The 16,276-nt window shown below is 62.8% G+C and overlaps 3 protein-coding genes across 15 annotated transcripts in view; 1 reads left to right on the top strand and 2 right to left on the bottom strand.

Moving 5' to 3' along the window:
• UBE2R2 (ubiquitin conjugating enzyme E2 R2) overlaps positions 1–16,276 on the bottom strand; it is a 262,560-nt gene that overhangs the window by 126,252 nt on the left and 120,032 nt on the right. The gene's annotated exons all lie outside the window — the stretch shown is intronic.
• The window catches only part of UBAP2 (ubiquitin associated protein 2), a 236,801-nt gene that overhangs the window by 158,807 nt on the left and 61,718 nt on the right, over positions 1–16,276 (top strand). The gene's annotated exons all lie outside the window — the stretch shown is intronic.
• Positions 14,338–14,916, bottom strand: LOC142421589 (interferon-like). Its single transcript, XM_075526376.1, has one exon. The coding sequence runs from the start codon at positions 14,914–14,916 to the stop codon at positions 14,338–14,340; it is 579 nt and encodes a 192-aa protein (XP_075382491.1).

The raw sequence follows: 16,276 nt of genomic DNA, 5'->3' as shown, positions 1-16,276 counted from the left end.
AGGCATGGTGGGGCTGTGGGTGGTGCTGGGCAGGAGCCTGGTCAGGCTGGGTGGTGGTGCGGATGGGCGCTGTGCTTGGGGTGCTGCCGGGCGGCCGGCTTTATGTGGTGCCACGGCTTTCCCTTCCTCGCTTTCCGATTGCTGCGAGTTTCCGGCTGTGGTTTTCAGTTCTGGCTGGTGGCTGTGGTGGTCTTGGGGAAGTGCGTTGTTGGGGTGGCCGTGCGTGTGGAGGGCGGTGGCGGTGCTTTGCTGGTGGTGTGTTGGGGGGAGGTTGGCTGTAGCGGTTGAGTGGGGGATGCGAAAGCGCTGGGGCAGAGAGCCCTTGGGGGCAGCTGTGGCGGGGAGGTGCGTTAGGGTTTCCCGGTTGCCTGCAGGGCGAGCTGCGGTGCCTCTTTTCTGCAGCTGAAGTTTCCCTTCCTGCCCAAGTGTCTTTTCCGTGTGTAATGCCCTGGTGTTGGTTGTGGTCGGTTTTCCTTTCGCTTGCGGCTCGCCGTTGTTTTCATGCGAGCTGGTCTTGTCTTTTCTTTTCGTGTTGGGAAGGGTTGTGGAGTGATGTCACTTGTCAGAGGCTGGGGAGTCCCCTCCTGGAGCGAGGGCCTGGGGGTGTCGGTGGCTTGCGAGGAGGTGGCTCTGGGTGTAGGCGCTTGAGCACCGGACGTGTTCCCGGCTGGAGCTGCCCCAGCTCCTCCCGTGCGCGAAGCTGATGGGAACGGGGAGGAAAGGCTTGAGGAAAAAGGCAGAGGAAGAAGGGAAGAGTCTTGCTGCTGCTCCTGCTGCCTGCGTTGGGTCCCTGGCTGTGGTGCCATGCGCGCGCCCCTGTCCGTCGCAGGGGTCTTGTTGCGTTTTCTCTGCCTGCTTGCGTGAGGTGGCTGGAGAGCAAAGAGGGAAAGGTCGCGCGTAAGGGAAGGGTGTTGCGTTTGGGGTGGCCTGAGCCCCTAGAGGAGGGCTGTCCAGGAGTCCTCTGGAGGGGGAGCTGAGCCAGCTGATCTAGCTGTAGAGCTGTGGCGGGAGGAGGAGGTGGAGGTTGCACGCCCCCGTGTTTTCTCAAAGCTTTTGGAGCAGGGGAAAGGTGTGTGTGGTGGCGGGTGCGGCGGTCTGGGAGCCGTGGCGTTGTCGGGCAACGTTGTGTTGGTGGGCGCTGTGCTTGGGGTGCTGGCACGTGCACGATGATTTGGCGTCCCTAGGTGCCGTCGCTGCGGGAGGTGGGCTGCTGTTGGAGGTCCGTGGCTGGACCTTGTCCGCGTTGCGGTAGAGTGGTTTGTGGTGCTGCTGCGAAAGGTGTTTTGAAGCAGCGCGACGGGAGAGTTGTCGTGAGAAGTGCCTGAAGGGGCAAGAGTAGCGGAACTCGGCCTAACGAAAGCGATCTCTGCCGTGCCTGTCCTTCGTAGAATCGTCGAATGGTTTGGGTTGGGAGGGGCCTTTGAAGGCGGCCTAGTCCAAGGCCCCAGCAGTGAGCAGGGACACCTTTGAGGAGATGGGGTCGCTCAGAGCCCCGTCCAGCCTGCCCTTGAATGTTTCCAGGGATGGGGCATCTACCAGCTCTCTGGGCAACCTGTTGCGGTGTTTCACCACCCTCATGGTAAACAACGTCTTCCCTATATTGAGTCTGAATCTGCCCTCTTTTAGTTTAAAACCGCTAGCCCTCGTCCTGTCGCTGCAGGCCCTGTTAAAAAGTCTGTCCCCGTCTTCCTTCTCGGCCCCCTTTTAAGTGCTGGGAGGCCGCAAGAAGGTCTCCCCGCAGCCTTGTCTTCTGCAGGCTGAGCAACGCCGACTCTCTCAGCCTTTCCTCGTAGGAGAGGCGTTCCAAGCCGCCCCTGATGGCTTTTGTGGCCCTCCTCGGGAGCCGCTCCGAGAGGTCCGTGTCGTCCTCGTCCTGAGGGCTCGTCGGTCAGCCTAAAGCGGGATGGAAGGTGTGAAATGCTGAGGAGGCGAGGGCCGAAGAGGTGATTGTGATGACGATGGCTAAACCCTGGCAGAGGTTTTGCGGAGAGGTTGAGGAAAGTGCCTCCTTGGGGAGGTGCCCAAGAGAAGAGCGGGCAGAGGCTCCGCAGAGCCCTGTTTGGAGCAGGGCTTGGAGTAGGTGTTGCGTGGCGGTGGCTTCCCCCCACCCCAAAGGCGCGTTCCTGTGCTCCTGAGACAAGAGGCGCTGGCAAGCTTTTTGCAAGAGGTCTTTATTTTCTGTCGAGTAATAAATAGGTGAATAAATAGATAAAACCCGTTGTCAGAATAAATAGAATAAGTCGTATAAATAGAGGAGCAGTCGGTGGAGGCCGAGGGTGCGGGGCCGTTCTTGCAGCGGCTCTTGCCGTGGGTCAGGGGAGGCGGGAGAGCAGCGGTGGGGGTGGGGCGGCGGCCCAGAAGCGGTGGTGGGGGTGCGCGGGGCCGAGGGGGTCGGTCGGGGTCGTTGGGCTAGTTGCGCATGGCGCGGGTGAGGTTGTGGAGGTGTTGGAAGCAGACGCGAGCTTCGAGGCGGACGTGGTCCCAGGCGCAGGCGCTGTGGTTGTGGGTGTGGAGGAAGTCCTGGATGTGCCTGAAGTATTTGTTGATGCTGAGCAGCAGGTTGCGGGGCCCGTGGCCTTGCGAGAGCGTGCCGTTGGCTGGCAGGCATCGCTGGAGCTGCTGGACGTGGTGCTGGAGGCTGTTGAGGAGGTGGTGGCGTGCCTGGGCGTCCCAGTGTGGGGGCGTGCTGGGGCTGCTGAGGGTGGCGAAGAGGTGCTGGAGGATGCGTAGGGCGGTGGCAGCGGCTTGCTGCGGGTGGTTGGTGTGGAGGAGGGTGTCGGGGAAGGGGAAGGGCGCGTGCTGGTGGTGGCAGGGCTGTGGCGGGCTGGGAGCCATGGCCTGGAGGAGCTGGAGGCTGTCCCAGGGGAAGGTGGCGTCGCGGGGACGCAGGTGGTGGCAGGCGAGGGTGGTGGCGAGAGCCGTCAGGAGGAGCAGGAGCGCCGGGGCGCCGTGCCGCAGGCGGGGCTGTGGGGATGCGGGCGCAGCCATGGTGGGGCTGTGGGTGGTGCTGGGCAGGAGCCTGGTCAGGCTGGGTGGTGGTGCGGATGGGCGCTGTGCTTGGGGTGCTGCCGGGCGGCCGGCTTTATGTGGTGCCACGGCTTTCCCTTCCTCGCTTTCCGATTGCTGCGAGTTTCCGGCTGTGGTTTTCAGTTCTGGCTGGTGGCTGTGGTGGTCTTGGGGAAGTGCGTTGTTGGGGTGGCCGTGCGTGTGGAGGGCGGTGGCGGTGCTTTGCTGGTGGTGTGTTGGGGGGAGGTTGGCTGTAGCGGTTGAGTGGGGGATGCGAAAGCGCTGGGGCAGAGAGCCCTTGGGGGCAGCTGTGGCGGGGAGGTGCGTTAGGGTTTCCCGGTTGCCTGCAGGGCGAGCTGCGGTGCCTCTTTTCTGCAGCTGAAGTTTCCCTTCCTGCCCAAGTGTCTTTTCCGTGTGTAATGCCCTGGTGTTGGTTGTGGTCGGTTTTCCTTTCGCTTGCGGCTCGCCGTTGTTTTCATGCGAGCTGGTCTTGTCTTTTCTTTTCGTGTTGGGAAGGGTTGTGGAGTGATGTCACTTGTCAGAGGCTGGGGAGTCCCCTCCTGGAGCGAGGGCCTGGGGGTGTCGGTGGCTTGCGAGGAGGTGGCTCTGGGTGTAGGCGCTTGAGCACCGGACGTGTTCCCGGCTGGAGCTGCCCCAGCTCCTCCCGTGCGCGAAGCTGATGGGAACGGGGAGGAAAGGCTTGAGGAAAAAGGCAGAGGAAGAAGGGAAGAGTCTTGCTGCTGCTCCTGCTGCCTGCGTTGGGTCCCTGGCTGTGGTGCCATGCGCGCGCCCCTGTCCGTCGCAGGGGTCTTGTTGCGTTTTCTCTGCCTGCTTGCGTGAGGTGGCTGGAGAGCAAAGAGGGAAAGGTCGCGCGTAAGGGAAGGGTGTTGCGTTTGGGGTGGCCTGAGCCCCTAGAGGAGGGCTGTCCAGGAGTCCTCTGGAGGGGGAGCTGAGCCAGCTGATCTAGCTGTAGAGCTGTGGCGGGAGGAGGAGGTGGAGGTTGCACGCCCCCGTGTTTTCTCAAAGCTTTTGGAGCAGGGGAAAGGTGTGTGTGGTGGCGGGTGCGGCGGTCTGGGAGCCGTGGCGTTGTCGGGCAACGTTGTGTTGGTGGGCGCTGTGCTTGGGGTGCTGGCACGTGCACGATGATTTGGCGTCCCTAGGTGCCGTCGCTGCGGGAGGTGGGCTGCTGTTGGAGGTCCGTGGCTGGACCTTGTCCGCGTTGCGGTAGAGTGGTTTGTGGTGCTGCTGCGAAAGGTGTTTTGAAGCAGCGCGACGGGAGAGTTGTCGTGAGAAGTGCCTGAAGGGGCAAGAGTAGCGGAACTCGGCCTAACGAAAGCGATCTCTGCCGTGCCTGTCCTTCGTAGAATCGTCGAATGGTTTGGGTTGGGAGGGGCCTTTGAAGGCGGCCTAGTCCAAGGCCCCAGCAGTGAGCAGGGACACCTTTGAGGAGATGGGGTCGCTCAGAGCCCCGTCCAGCCTGCCCTTGAATGTTTCCAGGGATGGGGCATCTACCAGCTCTCTGGGCAACCTGTTGCGGTGTTTCACCACCCTCATGGTAAACAACGTCTTCCCTATATTGAGTCTGAATCTGCCCTCTTTTAGTTTAAAACCGCTAGCCCTCGTCCTGTCGCTGCAGGCCCTGTTAAAAAGTCTGTCCCCGTCTTCCTTCTCGGCCCCCTTTTAAGTGCTGGGAGGCCGCAAGAAGGTCTCCCCGCAGCCTTGTCTTCTGCAGGCTGAGCAACGCCGACTCTCTCAGCCTTTCCTCGTAGGAGAGGCGTTCCAAGCCGCCCCTGATGGCTTTTGTGGCCCTCCTCGGGAGCCGCTCCGAGAGGTCCGTGTCGTCCTCGTCCTGAGGGCTCGTCGGTCGGCCTAAAGCGGGATGGAAGGTGTGAAATGCTGAGGAGGCGAGGGCCGAAGAGGTGATTGTGATGACGATGGCTAAACCCTGGCAGAGGTTTTGCGGAGAGGTTGAGGAAAGTGCCTCCTTGGGGAGGTGCCCAAGAGAAGAGCGGGCAGAGGCTCCGCAGAGCCCTGTTTGGAGCAGGGCTTGGAGTAGGTGTTGCGTGGCGGTGGCTTCCCCCCACCCCAAAGGCGCGTTCCTGTGCTCCTGAGACAAGAGGCGCTGGCAAGCTTTTTGCAAGAGGTCTTTATTTTCTGTCGAGTAATAAATAGGTGAATAAATAGATAAAACCCGTTGTCAGAATAAATAGAATAAGTCGTATAAATAGAGGAGCAGTCGGTGGAGGCCGAGGGTGCGGGGCCGTTCTTGCAGCGGCTCTTGCCGTGGGTCAGGGGAGGCGGGACAGCAGCGGTGGGGGTGGGGCGGCGGCCCAGAAGCGGTGGTGGGGGTGCGCGGGGCCGAGGGGGTCGGTCGGGGTCGTTGGGCTAGTTGCGCATGGCGCGGGTGAGGTTGTGGAGGTGTTGGAAGCAGACGCGAGCTTCGAGGCGGACGTGGTCCCAGGCGCAGGCGCTGTGGTTGTGGGTGTGGAGGAAGTCCTGGATGTGCCTGAAGTATTTGTTGATGCTGAGCAGCAGGTTGCGGGGCCCGTGGCCTTGCGAGAGCGTGCCGTTGGCTGGCAGGCATCGCTGGAGCTGCTGGACGTGGTGCTGGAGGCTGTTGAGGAGGTGGTGGCGTGCCTGGGCGTCCCAGTGTGGGGGCGTGCTGGGGCTGCTGAGGGTGGCGAAGAGGTGCTGGAGGATGCGTAGGGCGGTGGCAGCGGCTTGCTGCGGGTGGTTGGTGTGGAGGAGGGTGTCGGGGAAGGGGAAGGGCGCGTGCTGGTGGTGGCAGGGCTGTGGCGGGCTGGGAGCCATGGCCTGGAGGAGCTGGAGGCTGTCCCAGGGGAAGGTGGCGTCGCGGGGACGCAGGTGGTGGCAGGCGAGGGTGGTGGCGAGAGCCGTCAGGAGGAGCAGGAGCGCCGGGGCGCCGTGCCGCAGGCGGGGCTGTGGGGATGCGGGCGCAGGCATGGTGGGGCTGTGGGTGGTGCTGGGCAGGAGCCTGGTCAGGCTGGGTGGTGGTGCGGATGGGCGCTGTGCTTGGGGTGCTGCCGGGCGGCCGGCTTTATGTGGTGCCACGGCTTTCCCTTCCTCGCTTTCCGATTGCTGCGAGTTTCCGGCTGTGGTTTTCAGTTCTGGCTGGTGGCTGTGGTGGTCTTGGGGAAGTGCGTTGTTGGGGTGGCCGTGCGTGTGGAGGGCGGTGGCGGTGCTTTGCTGGTGGTGTGTTGGGGGGAGGTTGGCTGTAGCGGTTGAGTGGGGGATGCGAAAGCGCTGGGGCAGAGAGCCCTTGGGGGCAGCTGTGGCGGGGAGGTGCGTTAGGGTTTCCCGGTTGCCTGCAGGGCGAGCTGCGGTGCCTCTTTTCTGCAGCTGAAGTTTCCCTTCCTGCCCAAGTGTCTTTTCCGTGTGTAATGCCCTGGTGTTGGTTGTGGTCGGTTTTCCTTTCGCTTGCGGCTCGCCGTTGTTTTCATGCGAGCTGGTCTTGTCTTTTCTTTTCGTGTTGGGAAGGGTTGTGGAGTGATGTCACTTGTCAGAGGCTGGGGAGTCCCCTCCTGGAGCGAGGGCCTGGGGGTGTCGGTGGCTTGCGAGGAGGTGGCTCTGGGTGTAGGCGCTTGAGCACCGGACGTGTTCCCGGCTGGAGCTGCCCCAGCTCCTCCCGTGCGCGAAGCTGATGGGAACGGGGAGGAAAGGCTTGAGGAAAAAGGCAGAGGAAGAAGGGAAGAGTCTTGCTGCTGCTCCTGCTGCCTGCGTTGGGTCCCTGGCTGTGGTGCCATGCGCGCGCCCCTGTCCGTCGCAGGGGTCTTGTTGCGTTTTCTCTGCCTGCTTGCGTGAGGTGGCTGGAGAGCAAAGAGGGAAAGGTCGCGCGTAAGGGAAGGGTGTTGCGTTTGGGGTGGCCTGAGCCCCTAGAGGAGGGCTGTCCAGGAGTCCTCTGGAGGGGGAGCTGAGCCAGCTGATCTAGCTGTAGAGCTGTGGCGGGAGGAGGAGGTGGAGGTTGCACGCCCCCGTGTTTTCTCAAAGCTTTTGGAGCAGGGGAAAGGTGTGTGTGGTGGCGGGTGCGGCGGTCTGGGAGCCGTGGCGTTGTCGGGCAACGTTGTGTTGGTGGGCGCTGTGCTTGGGGTGCTGGCACGTGCACGATGATTTGGCGTCCCTAGGTGCCGTCGCTGCGGGAGGTGGGCTGCTGTTGGAGGTCCGTGGCTGGACCTTGTCCGCGTTGCGGTAGAGTGGTTTGTGGTGCTGCTGCGAAAGGTGTTTTGAAGCAGCGCGACGGGAGAGTTGTCGTGAGAAGTGCCTGAAGGGGCAAGAGTAGCGGAACTCGGCCTAACGAAAGCGATCTCTGCCGTGCCTGTCCTTCGTAGAATCGTCGAATGGTTTGGGTTGGGAGGGGCCTTTGAAGGCGGCCTAGTCCAAGGCCCCAGCAGTGAGCAGGGACACCTTTGAGGAGATGGGGTCGCTCAGAGCCCCGTCCAGCCTGCCCTTGAATGTTTCCAGGGATGGGGCATCTACCAGCTCTCTGGGCAACCTGTTGCGGTGTTTCACCACCCTCATGGTAAACAACGTCTTCCCTATATTGAGTCTGAATCTGCCCTCTTTTAGTTTAAAACCGCTAGCCCTCGTCCTGTCGCTGCAGGCCCTGTTAAAAAGTCTGTCCCCGTCTTCCTTCTCGGCCCCCTTTTAAGTGCTGGGAGGCCGCAAGAAGGTCTCCCCGCAGCCTTGTCTTCTGCAGGCTGAGCAACGCCGACTCTCTCAGCCTTTCCTCGTAGGAGAGGCGTTCCAAGCCGCCCCTGATGGCTTTTGTGGCCCTCCTCGGGAGCCGCTCCGAGAGGTCCGTGTCGTCCTCGTCCTGAGGGCTCGTCGGTCGGCCTAAAGCGGGATGGAAGGTGTGAAATGCTGAGGAGGCGAGGGCCGAAGAGGTGATTGTGATGACGATGGCTAAACCCTGGCAGAGGTTTTGCGGAGAGGTTGAGGAAAGTGCCTCCTTGGGGAGGTGCCCAAGAGAAGAGCGGGCAGAGGCTCCGCAGAGCCCTGTTTGGAGCAGGGCTTGGAGTAGGTGTTGCGTGGCGGTGGCTTCCCCCCACCCCAAAGGCGCGTTCCTGTGCTCCTGAGACAAGAGGCGCTGGCAAGCTTTTTGCAAGAGGTCTTTATTTTCTGTCGAGTAATAAATAGGTGAATAAATAGATAAAACCCGTTGTCAGAATAAATAGAATAAGTCGTATAAATAGAGGAGCAGTCGGTGGAGGCCGAGGGTGCGGGGCCGTTCTTGCAGCGGCTCTTGCCGTGGGTCAGGGGAGGCGGGAGAGCAGCGGTGGGGGTGGGGCGGCGGCCCAGAAGCGGTGGTGGGGGTGCGCGGGGCCGAGGGGGTCGGTCGGGGTCGTTGGGCTAGTTGCGCATGGCGCGGGTGAGGTTGTGGAGGTGTTGGAAGCAGACGCGAGCTTCGAGGCGGACGTGGTCCCAGGCGCAGGCGCTGTGGTTGTGGGTGTGGAGGAAGTCCTGGATGTGCCTGAAGTATTTGTTGATGCTGAGCAGCAGGTTGCGGGGCCCGTGGCCTTGCGAGAGCGTGCCGTTGGCTGGCAGGCATCGCTGGAGCTGCTGGACGTGGTGCTGGAGGCTGTTGAGGAGGTGGTGGCGTGCCTGGGCGTCCCAGTGTGGGGGCGTGCTGGGGCTGCTGAGGGTGGCGAAGAGGTGCTGGAGGATGCGTAGGGCGGTGGCAGCGGCTTGCTGCGGGTGGTTGGTGTGGAGGAGGGTGTCGGGGAAGGGGAAGGGCGCGTGCTGGTGGTGGCAGGGCTGTGGCGGGCTGGGAGCCATGGCCTGGAGGAGCTGGAGGCTGTCCCAGGGGAAGGTGGCGTCGCGGGGACGCAGGTGGTGGCAGGCGAGGGTGGTGGCGAGAGCCGTCAGGAGGAGCAGGAGCGCCGGGGCGCCGTGCCGCAGGCGGGGCTGTGGGGATGCGGGCGCAGGCATGGTGGGGCTGTGGGTGGTGCTGGGCAGGAGCCTGGTCAGGCTGGGTGGTGGTGCGGATGGGCGCTGTGCTTGGGGTGCTGCCGGGCGGCCGGCTTTATGTGGTGCCACGGCTTTCCCTTCCTCGCTTTCCGATTGCTGCGAGTTTCCGGCTGTGGTTTTCAGTTCTGGCTGGTGGCTGTGGTGGTCTTGGGGAAGTGCGTTGTTGGGGTGGCCGTGCGTGTGGAGGGCGGTGGCGGTGCTTTGCTGGTGGTGTGTTGGGGGGAGGTTGGCTGTAGCGGTTGAGTGGGGGATGCGAAAGCGCTGGGGCAGAGAGCCCTTGGGGGCAGCTGTGGCGGGGAGGTGCGTTAGGGTTTCCCGGTTGCCTGCAGGGCGAGCTGCGGTGCCTCTTTTCTGCAGCTGAAGTTTCCCTTCCTGCCCAAGTGTCTTTTCCGTGTGTAATGCCCTGGTGTTGGTTGTGGTCGGTTTTCCTTTCGCTTGCGGCTCGCCGTTGTTTTCATGCGAGCTGGTCTTGTCTTTTCTTTTCGTGTTGGGAAGGGTTGTGGAGTGATGTCACTTGTCAGAGGCTGGGGAGTCCCCTCCTGGAGCGAGGGCCTGGGGGTGTCGGTGGCTTGCGAGGAGGTGGCTCTGGGTGTAGGCGCTTGAGCACCGGACGTGTTCCCGGCTGGAGCTGCCCCAGCTCCTCCCGTGCGCGAAGCTGATGGGAACGGGGAGGAAAGGCTTGAGGAAAAAGGCAGAGGAAGAAGGGAAGAGTCTTGCTGCTGCTCCTGCTGCCTGCGTTGGGTCCCTGGCTGTGGTGCCATGCGCGCGCCCCTGTCCGTCGCAGGGGTCTTGTTGCGTTTTCTCTGCCTGCTTGCGTGAGGTGGCTGGAGAGCAAAGAGGGAAAGGTCGCGCGTAAGGGAAGGGTGTTGCGTTTGGGGTGGCCTGAGCCCCTAGAGGAGGGCTGTCCAGGAGTCCTCTGGAGGGGGAGCTGAGCCAGCTGATCTAGCTGTAGAGCTGTGGCGGGAGGAGGAGGTGGAGGTTGCACGCCCCCGTGTTTTCTCAAAGCTTTTGGAGCAGGGGAAAGGTGCGTGTGGTGGCGGGTGCGGCGGTCTGGGAGCCGTGGCGTTGTCGGGCAACGTTGTGTTGGTGGGCGCTGTGCTTGGGGTGCTGGCACGTGCACGATGATTTGGCGTCCCTAGGTGCCGTCGCTGCGGGAGGTGGGCTGCTGTTGGAGGTCCGTGGCTGGACCTTGTCCGCGTTGCGGTAGAGTGGTTTGTGGTGCTGCTGCGAAAGGTGTTTTGAAGCAGCGCGACGGGAGAGTTGTCGTGAGAAGTGCCTGAAGGGGCAAGAGTAGCGGAACTCGGCCTAACGAAAGCGATCTCTGCCGTGCCTGTCCTTCGTAGAATCGTCGAATGGTTTGGGTTGGGAGGGGCCTTTGAAGGCGGCCTAGTCCAAGGCCCCAGCAGTGAGCAGGGACACCTTTGAGGAGATGGGGTCGCTCAGAGCCCCGTCCAGCCTGCCCTTGAATGTTTCCAGGGATGGGGCATCTACCAGCTCTCTGGGCAACCTGTTGCGGTGTTTCACCACCCTCATGGTAAACAACGTCTTCCCTATATTGAGTCTGAATCTGCCCTCTTTTAGTTTAAAACCGCTAGCCCTCGTCCTGTCGCTGCAGGCCCTGTTAAAAAGTCTGTCCCCGTCTTCCTTCTCGGCCCCCTTTTAAGTGCTGGGAGGCCGCAAGAAGGTCTCCCCGCAGCCTTGTCTTCTGCAGGCTGAGCAACGCCGACTCTCTCAGCCTTTCCTCGTAGGAGAGGCGTTCCAAGCCGCCCCTGATGGCTTTTGTGGCCCTCCTCGGGAGCCGCTCCGAGAGGTCCGTGTCGTCCTCGTCCTGAGGGCTCGTCGGTCGGCCTAAAGCGGGATGGAAGGTGTGAAATGCTGAGGAGGCGAGGGCCGAAGAGGTGATTGTGATGACGATGGCTAAACCCTGGCAGAGGTTTTGCGGAGAGGTTGAGGAAAGTGCCTCCTTGGGGAGGTGCCCAAGAGAAGAGCGGGCAGAGGCTCCGCAGAGCCCTGTTTGGAGCAGGGCTTGGAGTAGGTGTTGCGTGGCGGTGGCTTCCCCCCACCCCAAAGGCGCGTTCCTGTGCTCCTGAGACAAGAGGCGCTGGCAAGCTTTTTGCAAGAGGTCTTTATTTTCTGTCGAGTAATAAATAGGTGAATAAATAGATAAAACCCGTTGTCAGAATAAATAGAATAAGTCGTATAAATAGAGGAGCAGTCGGTGGAGGCCGAGGGTGCGGGGCCGTTCTTGCAGCGGCTCTTGCCGTGGGTCAGGGGAGGCGGGAGAGCAGCGGTGGGGGTGGGGCGGCGGCCCAGAAGCGGTGGTGGGGGTGCGCGGGGCCGAGGGGGTCGGTCGGGGTCGTTGGGCTAGTTGCGCATGGCGCGGGTGAGGTTGTGGAGGTGTTGGAAGCAGACGCGAGCTTCGAGGCGGACGTGGTCCCAGGCGCAGGCGCTGTGGTTGTGGGTGTGGAGGAAGTCCTGGATGTGCCTGAAGTATTTGTTGATGCTGAGCAGCAGGTTGCGGGGCCCGTGGCCTTGCGAGAGCGTGCCGTTGGCTGGCAGGCATCGCTGGAGCTGCTGGACGTGGTGCTGGAGGCTGTTGAGGAGGTGGTGGCGTGCCTGGGCGTCCCAGTGTGGGGGCGTGCTGGGGCTGCTGAGGGTGGCGAAGAGGTGCTGGAGGATGCGTAGGGCGGTGGCAGCGGCTTGCTGCGGGTGGTTGGTGTGGAGGAGGGTGTCGGGGAAGGGGAAGGGCGCGTGCTGGTGGTGGCAGGGCTGTGGCGGGCTGGGAGCCATGGCCTGGAGGAGCTGGAGGCTGTCCCAGGGGAAGGTGGCGTCGCGGGGACGCAGGTGGTGGCAGGCGAGGGTGGTGGCGAGAGCCGTCAGGAGGAGCAGGAGCGCCGGGGCGCCGTGCCGCAGGCGGGGCTGTGGGGATGCGGGCGCAGGCATGGTGGGGCTGTGGGTGGTGCTGGGCAGGAGCCTGGTCAGGCTGGGTGGTGGTGCGGATGGGCGCTGTGCTTGGGGTGCTGCCGGGCGGCCGGCTTTATGTGGTGCCACGGCTTTCCCTTCCTCGCTTTCCGATTGCTGCGAGTTTCCGGCTGTGGTTTTCAGTTCTGGCTGGTGGCTGTGGTGGTCTTGGGGAAGTGCGTTGTTGGGGTGGCCGTGCGTGTGGAGGGCGGTGGCGGTGCTTTGCTGGTGGTGTGTTGGGGGGAGGTTGGCTGTAGCGGTTGAGTGGGGGATGCGAAAGCGCTGGGGCAGAGAGCCCTTGGGGGCAGCTGTGGCGGGGAGGTGCGTTAGGGTTTCCCGGTTGCCTGCAGGGCGAGCTGCGGTGCCTCTTTTCTGCAGCTGAAGTTTCCCTTCCTGCCCAAGTGTCTTTTCCGTGTGTAATGCCCTGGTGTTGGTTGTGGTCGGTTTTCCTTTCGCTTGCGGCTCGCCGTTGTTTTCATGCGAGCTGGTCTTGTCTTTTCTTTTCGTGTTGGGAAGGGTTGTGGAGTGATGTCACTTGTCAGAGGCTGGGGAGTCCCCTCCTGGAGCGAGGGCCTGGGGGTGTCGGTGGCTTGCGAGGAGGTGGCTCTGGGTGTAGGCGCTTGAGCACCGGACGTGTTCCCGGCTGGAGCTGCCCCAGCTCCTCCCGTGCGCGAAGCTGATGGGAACGGGGAGGAAAGGCTTGAGGAAAAAGGCAGAGGAAGAAGGGAAGAGTCTTGCTGCTGCTCCTGCTGCCTGCGTTGGGTCCCTGGCTGTGGTGCCATGCGCGCGCCCCTGTCCGTCGCAGGGGTCTTGTTGCGTTTTCTCTGCCTGCTTGCGTGAGGTGGCTGGAGAGCAAAGAGGGAAAGGTCGCGCGTAAGGGAAGGGTGTTGCGTTTGGGGTGGCCTGAGCCCCTAGAGGAGGGCTGTCCAGGAGTCCTCTGGAGGGGGAGCTGAGCCAGCTGATCTAGCTGTAGAGCTGTGGCGGGAGGAGGAGGTGGAGGTTGCACGCCCCCGTGTTTTCTCAAAGCTTTTGGAGCAGGGGAAAGGTGTGTGTGGTGGCGGGTGCGGCGGTCTGGGAGCCGTGGCGTTGTCGGGCAACGTTGTGTTGGTGGGCGCTGTGCTTGGGGTGCTGGCACGTGCACGATGATTTGGCGTCCCTAGGTGCCGTCGCTGCGGGAGGTGGGCTGCTGTTGGAGGTCCGTGGCTGGACCTTGTCCGCGTTGCGGTAGAGTGGTTTGTGGTGCTGCTGCGAAAGGTGTTTTGAAGCAGCGCGACGGGAGAGTTGTCGTGAGAAGTGCCTGAAGGGGCAAGAGTAGCGGAACTCGGCCTAACGAAAGCGATCTCTGCCGTGCCTGTCCTTCGTAGAATCGTCGAATGGTTTGGGTTGGGAGGGGCCTTTGAAGGCGGCCTAGTCCAAGGCCCCAGCAGTGAGCAGGGACACCTTTGAGGAGATGGGGTCGCTCAGAGCCCCGTCCAGCCTGCCCTTGAATGTTTCCAGGGATGGGGCATCTACCAGCTCTCTGGGCAACCTGTTGCGGTGTTTCACCACCCTCATGGTAAACAACGTCTTCCCTATATTGAGTCTGAATCTGCCCTCTTTTAGTTTAAAACCGCTAGCCCTCGTCCTGTCGCTGCAGGCCCTGTTAAAAAGTCTGTCCCCGTCTTCCTTCTCGGCCCCCTTTTAAGTGCTGGGAGGCCGCAAGAAGGTCTCCCCGCAGCCTTGTCTTCTGCAGGCTGAGCAACGCCGACTCTCTCAGCCTTTCCTCGTAGGAGAGGCGTTCCAAGCCGCCCCTGATGGCTTTTGTGGCCCTCCTCGGGAGCCGCTCCGAGAGGTCCGTGTCGTCCTCGTCCTGAGGGCTCGTCGGTCGGCCTAAAGCGGGATGGAAGGTGTGAAATGCTGAGGAGGCGAGGGCCGAAGAGGTGATTGTGATGACGATGGCTAAACCCTGGCAGAGGTTTTGCGGAGAGGTTGAGGAAAGTGCCTCCTTGGGGAGGTGCCCAAGAGAAGAGCGGGCAGAGGCTCCGCAGAGCCCTGTTTGGAGCAGGGCTTGGAGTAGGTGTTGCGTGGCGGTGGCTTCCCCCCACCCCAAAGGCGCGTTCCTGTGCTCCTGAGACAAGAGGCGCTGGCAAGCTTTTTGCAAGAGGTCTTTATTTTCTGTCGAGTAATAAATAGGTGAATAAATAGATAAAACCCGTTGTCAGAATAAATAGAATAAGTCGTATAAATAGAGGAGCAGTCGGTGGAGGCCGAGGGTGCGGGGCCGTTCTTGCAGCGGCTCTTGCCGTGGGTCAGGGGAGGCGGGAGAGCAGCGGTGGGGGTGGGGCGGCGGCCCAGAAGCGGTGGTGGGGGTGCGCGGGGCCGAGGGGGTCGGTCGGGGTCGTTGGGCTAGTTGCGCATGGCGCGGGTGAGGTTGTGGAGGTGTTGGAAGCAGACGCGAGCTTCGAGGCGGACGTGGTCCCAGGCGCAGGCGCTGTGGTTGTGGGTGTGGAGGAAGTCCTGGATGTGCCTGAAGTATTTGTTGATGCTGAGCAGCAGGTTGCGGGGCCCGTGGCCTTGCGAGAGCGTGCCGTTGGCTGGCAGGCATCGCTGGAGCTGCTGGACGTGGTGCTGGAGGCTGTTGAGGAGGTGGTGGCGTGCCTGGGCGTCCCAGTGTGGGGGCGTGCTGGGGCTGCTGAGGGTGGCGAAGAGGTGCTGGAGGATGCGTAGGGCGGTGGCAGCGGCTTGCTGCGGGTGGTTGGTGTGGAGGAGGGTGTCGGGGAAGGGGAAGGGCGCGTGCTGGTGGTGGCAGGGCTGTGGCGGGCTGGGAGCCATGGCCTGGAGGAGCTGGAGGCTGTCCCAGGGGAAGGTGGCGTCGCGGGGACGCAGGTGGTGGCAGGCGAGGGTGGTGGCGAGAGCCGTCAGGAGGAGCAGGAGCGCCGGGGCGCCGTGCCGCAGGCGGGGCTGTGGGGATGCGGGCGCAGCCATGGTGGGGCTGTGGGTGGTGCTGGGCAGGAGCCTGGTCAGGCTGGGTGGTGGTGCGGATGGGCGCTGTGCTTGGGGTGCTGCCGGGCGGCCGGCTTTATGTGGTGCCACGGCTTTCCCTTCCTCGCTTTCCGATTGCTGCGAGTTTCCGGCTGTGGTTTTCAGTTCTGGCTGGTGGCTGTGGTGGTCTTGGGGAAGTGCGTTGTTGGGGTGGCCGTGCGTGTGGAGGGCGGTGGCGGTGCTTTGCTGGTGGTGTGTTGGGGGGAGGTTGGCTGTAGCGGTTGAGTGGGGGATGCGAAAGCGCTGGGGCAGAGAGCCCTTGGGGGCAGCTGTGGCGGGGAGGTGCGTTAGGGTTTCCCGGTTGCCTGCAGGGCGAGCTGCGGTGCCTCTTTTCTGCAGCTGAAGTTTCCCTTCCTGCCCAAGTGTCTTTTCCGTGTGTAATGCCCTGGTGTTGGTTGTGGTCGGTTTTCCTTTCGCTTGCGGCTCGCCGTTGTTTTCATGCGAGCTGGTCTTGTCTTTTCTTTTCGTGTTGGGAAGGGTTGTGGAGTGATGTCACTTGTCAGAGGCTGGGGAGTCCCCTCCTGGAGCGAGGGCCTGGGGGTGTCGGTGGCTTGCGAGGAGGTGGCTCTGGGTGTAGGCGCTTGAGCACCGGACGTGTTCCCGGCTGGAGCTGCCCCAGCTCCTCCCGTGCGCGAAGCTGATGGGAACGGGGAGGAAAGGCTTGAGGAAAAAGGCAGAGGAAGAAGGGAAGAGTCTTGCTGCTGCTCCTGCTGCCTGCGTTGGGTCCCTGGCTGTGGTGCCATGCGCGCGCCCCTGTCCGTCGCAGGGGTCTTGTTGCGTTTTCTCTGCCTGCTTGCGTGAGGTGGCTGGAGAGCAAAGAGGGAAAGGTCGCGCGTAAGGGAAGGGTGTTGCGTTTGGGGTGGCCTGAGCCCCTAGAGGAGGGCTGTCCAGGAGTCCTCTGGAGGGGGAGCTGAGCCAGCTGATCTAGCTGTAGAGCTGTGGCGGGAGGAGGAGGTGGAGGTTGCACGCCCCCGTGTTTTCTCAAAGCTTTTGGAGCAGGGGAAAGGTGTGTGTGGTGGCGGGTGCGGCGGTCTGGGAGCCGTGGCGTTGTCGGGCAACGTTGTGTTGGTGGGCGCTGTGCTTGGGGTGCTGGCACGTGCACGATGATTTGGCGTCCCTAGGTGCCGTCGCTGCGGGAGGTGGGCTGCTGTTGGAGGTCCGTGGCTGGACCTTGTCCGCGTTGCGGTAGAGTGGTTTGTGGTGCTGCTGCGAAAGGTGTTTTGAAGCAGCGCGACGGGAGAGTTGTCGTGAGAAGTGCCTGAAGGGGCAAGAGTAGCGGAACTCGGCCTAACGAAAGCGATCT

Source organism: Mycteria americana, chromosome Z (genome assembly GCF_035582795.1).
Source record: "Mycteria americana isolate JAX WOST 10 ecotype Jacksonville Zoo and Gardens chromosome Z, USCA_MyAme_1.0, whole genome shotgun sequence".
Classification (NCBI taxonomy): Eukaryota; Metazoa; Chordata; class Aves; order Ciconiiformes; family Ciconiidae; genus Mycteria; species Mycteria americana.
Note: the sequence above shows the minus strand (reverse complement) of the source record. Positions and strands in the feature narration are given on the sequence as shown.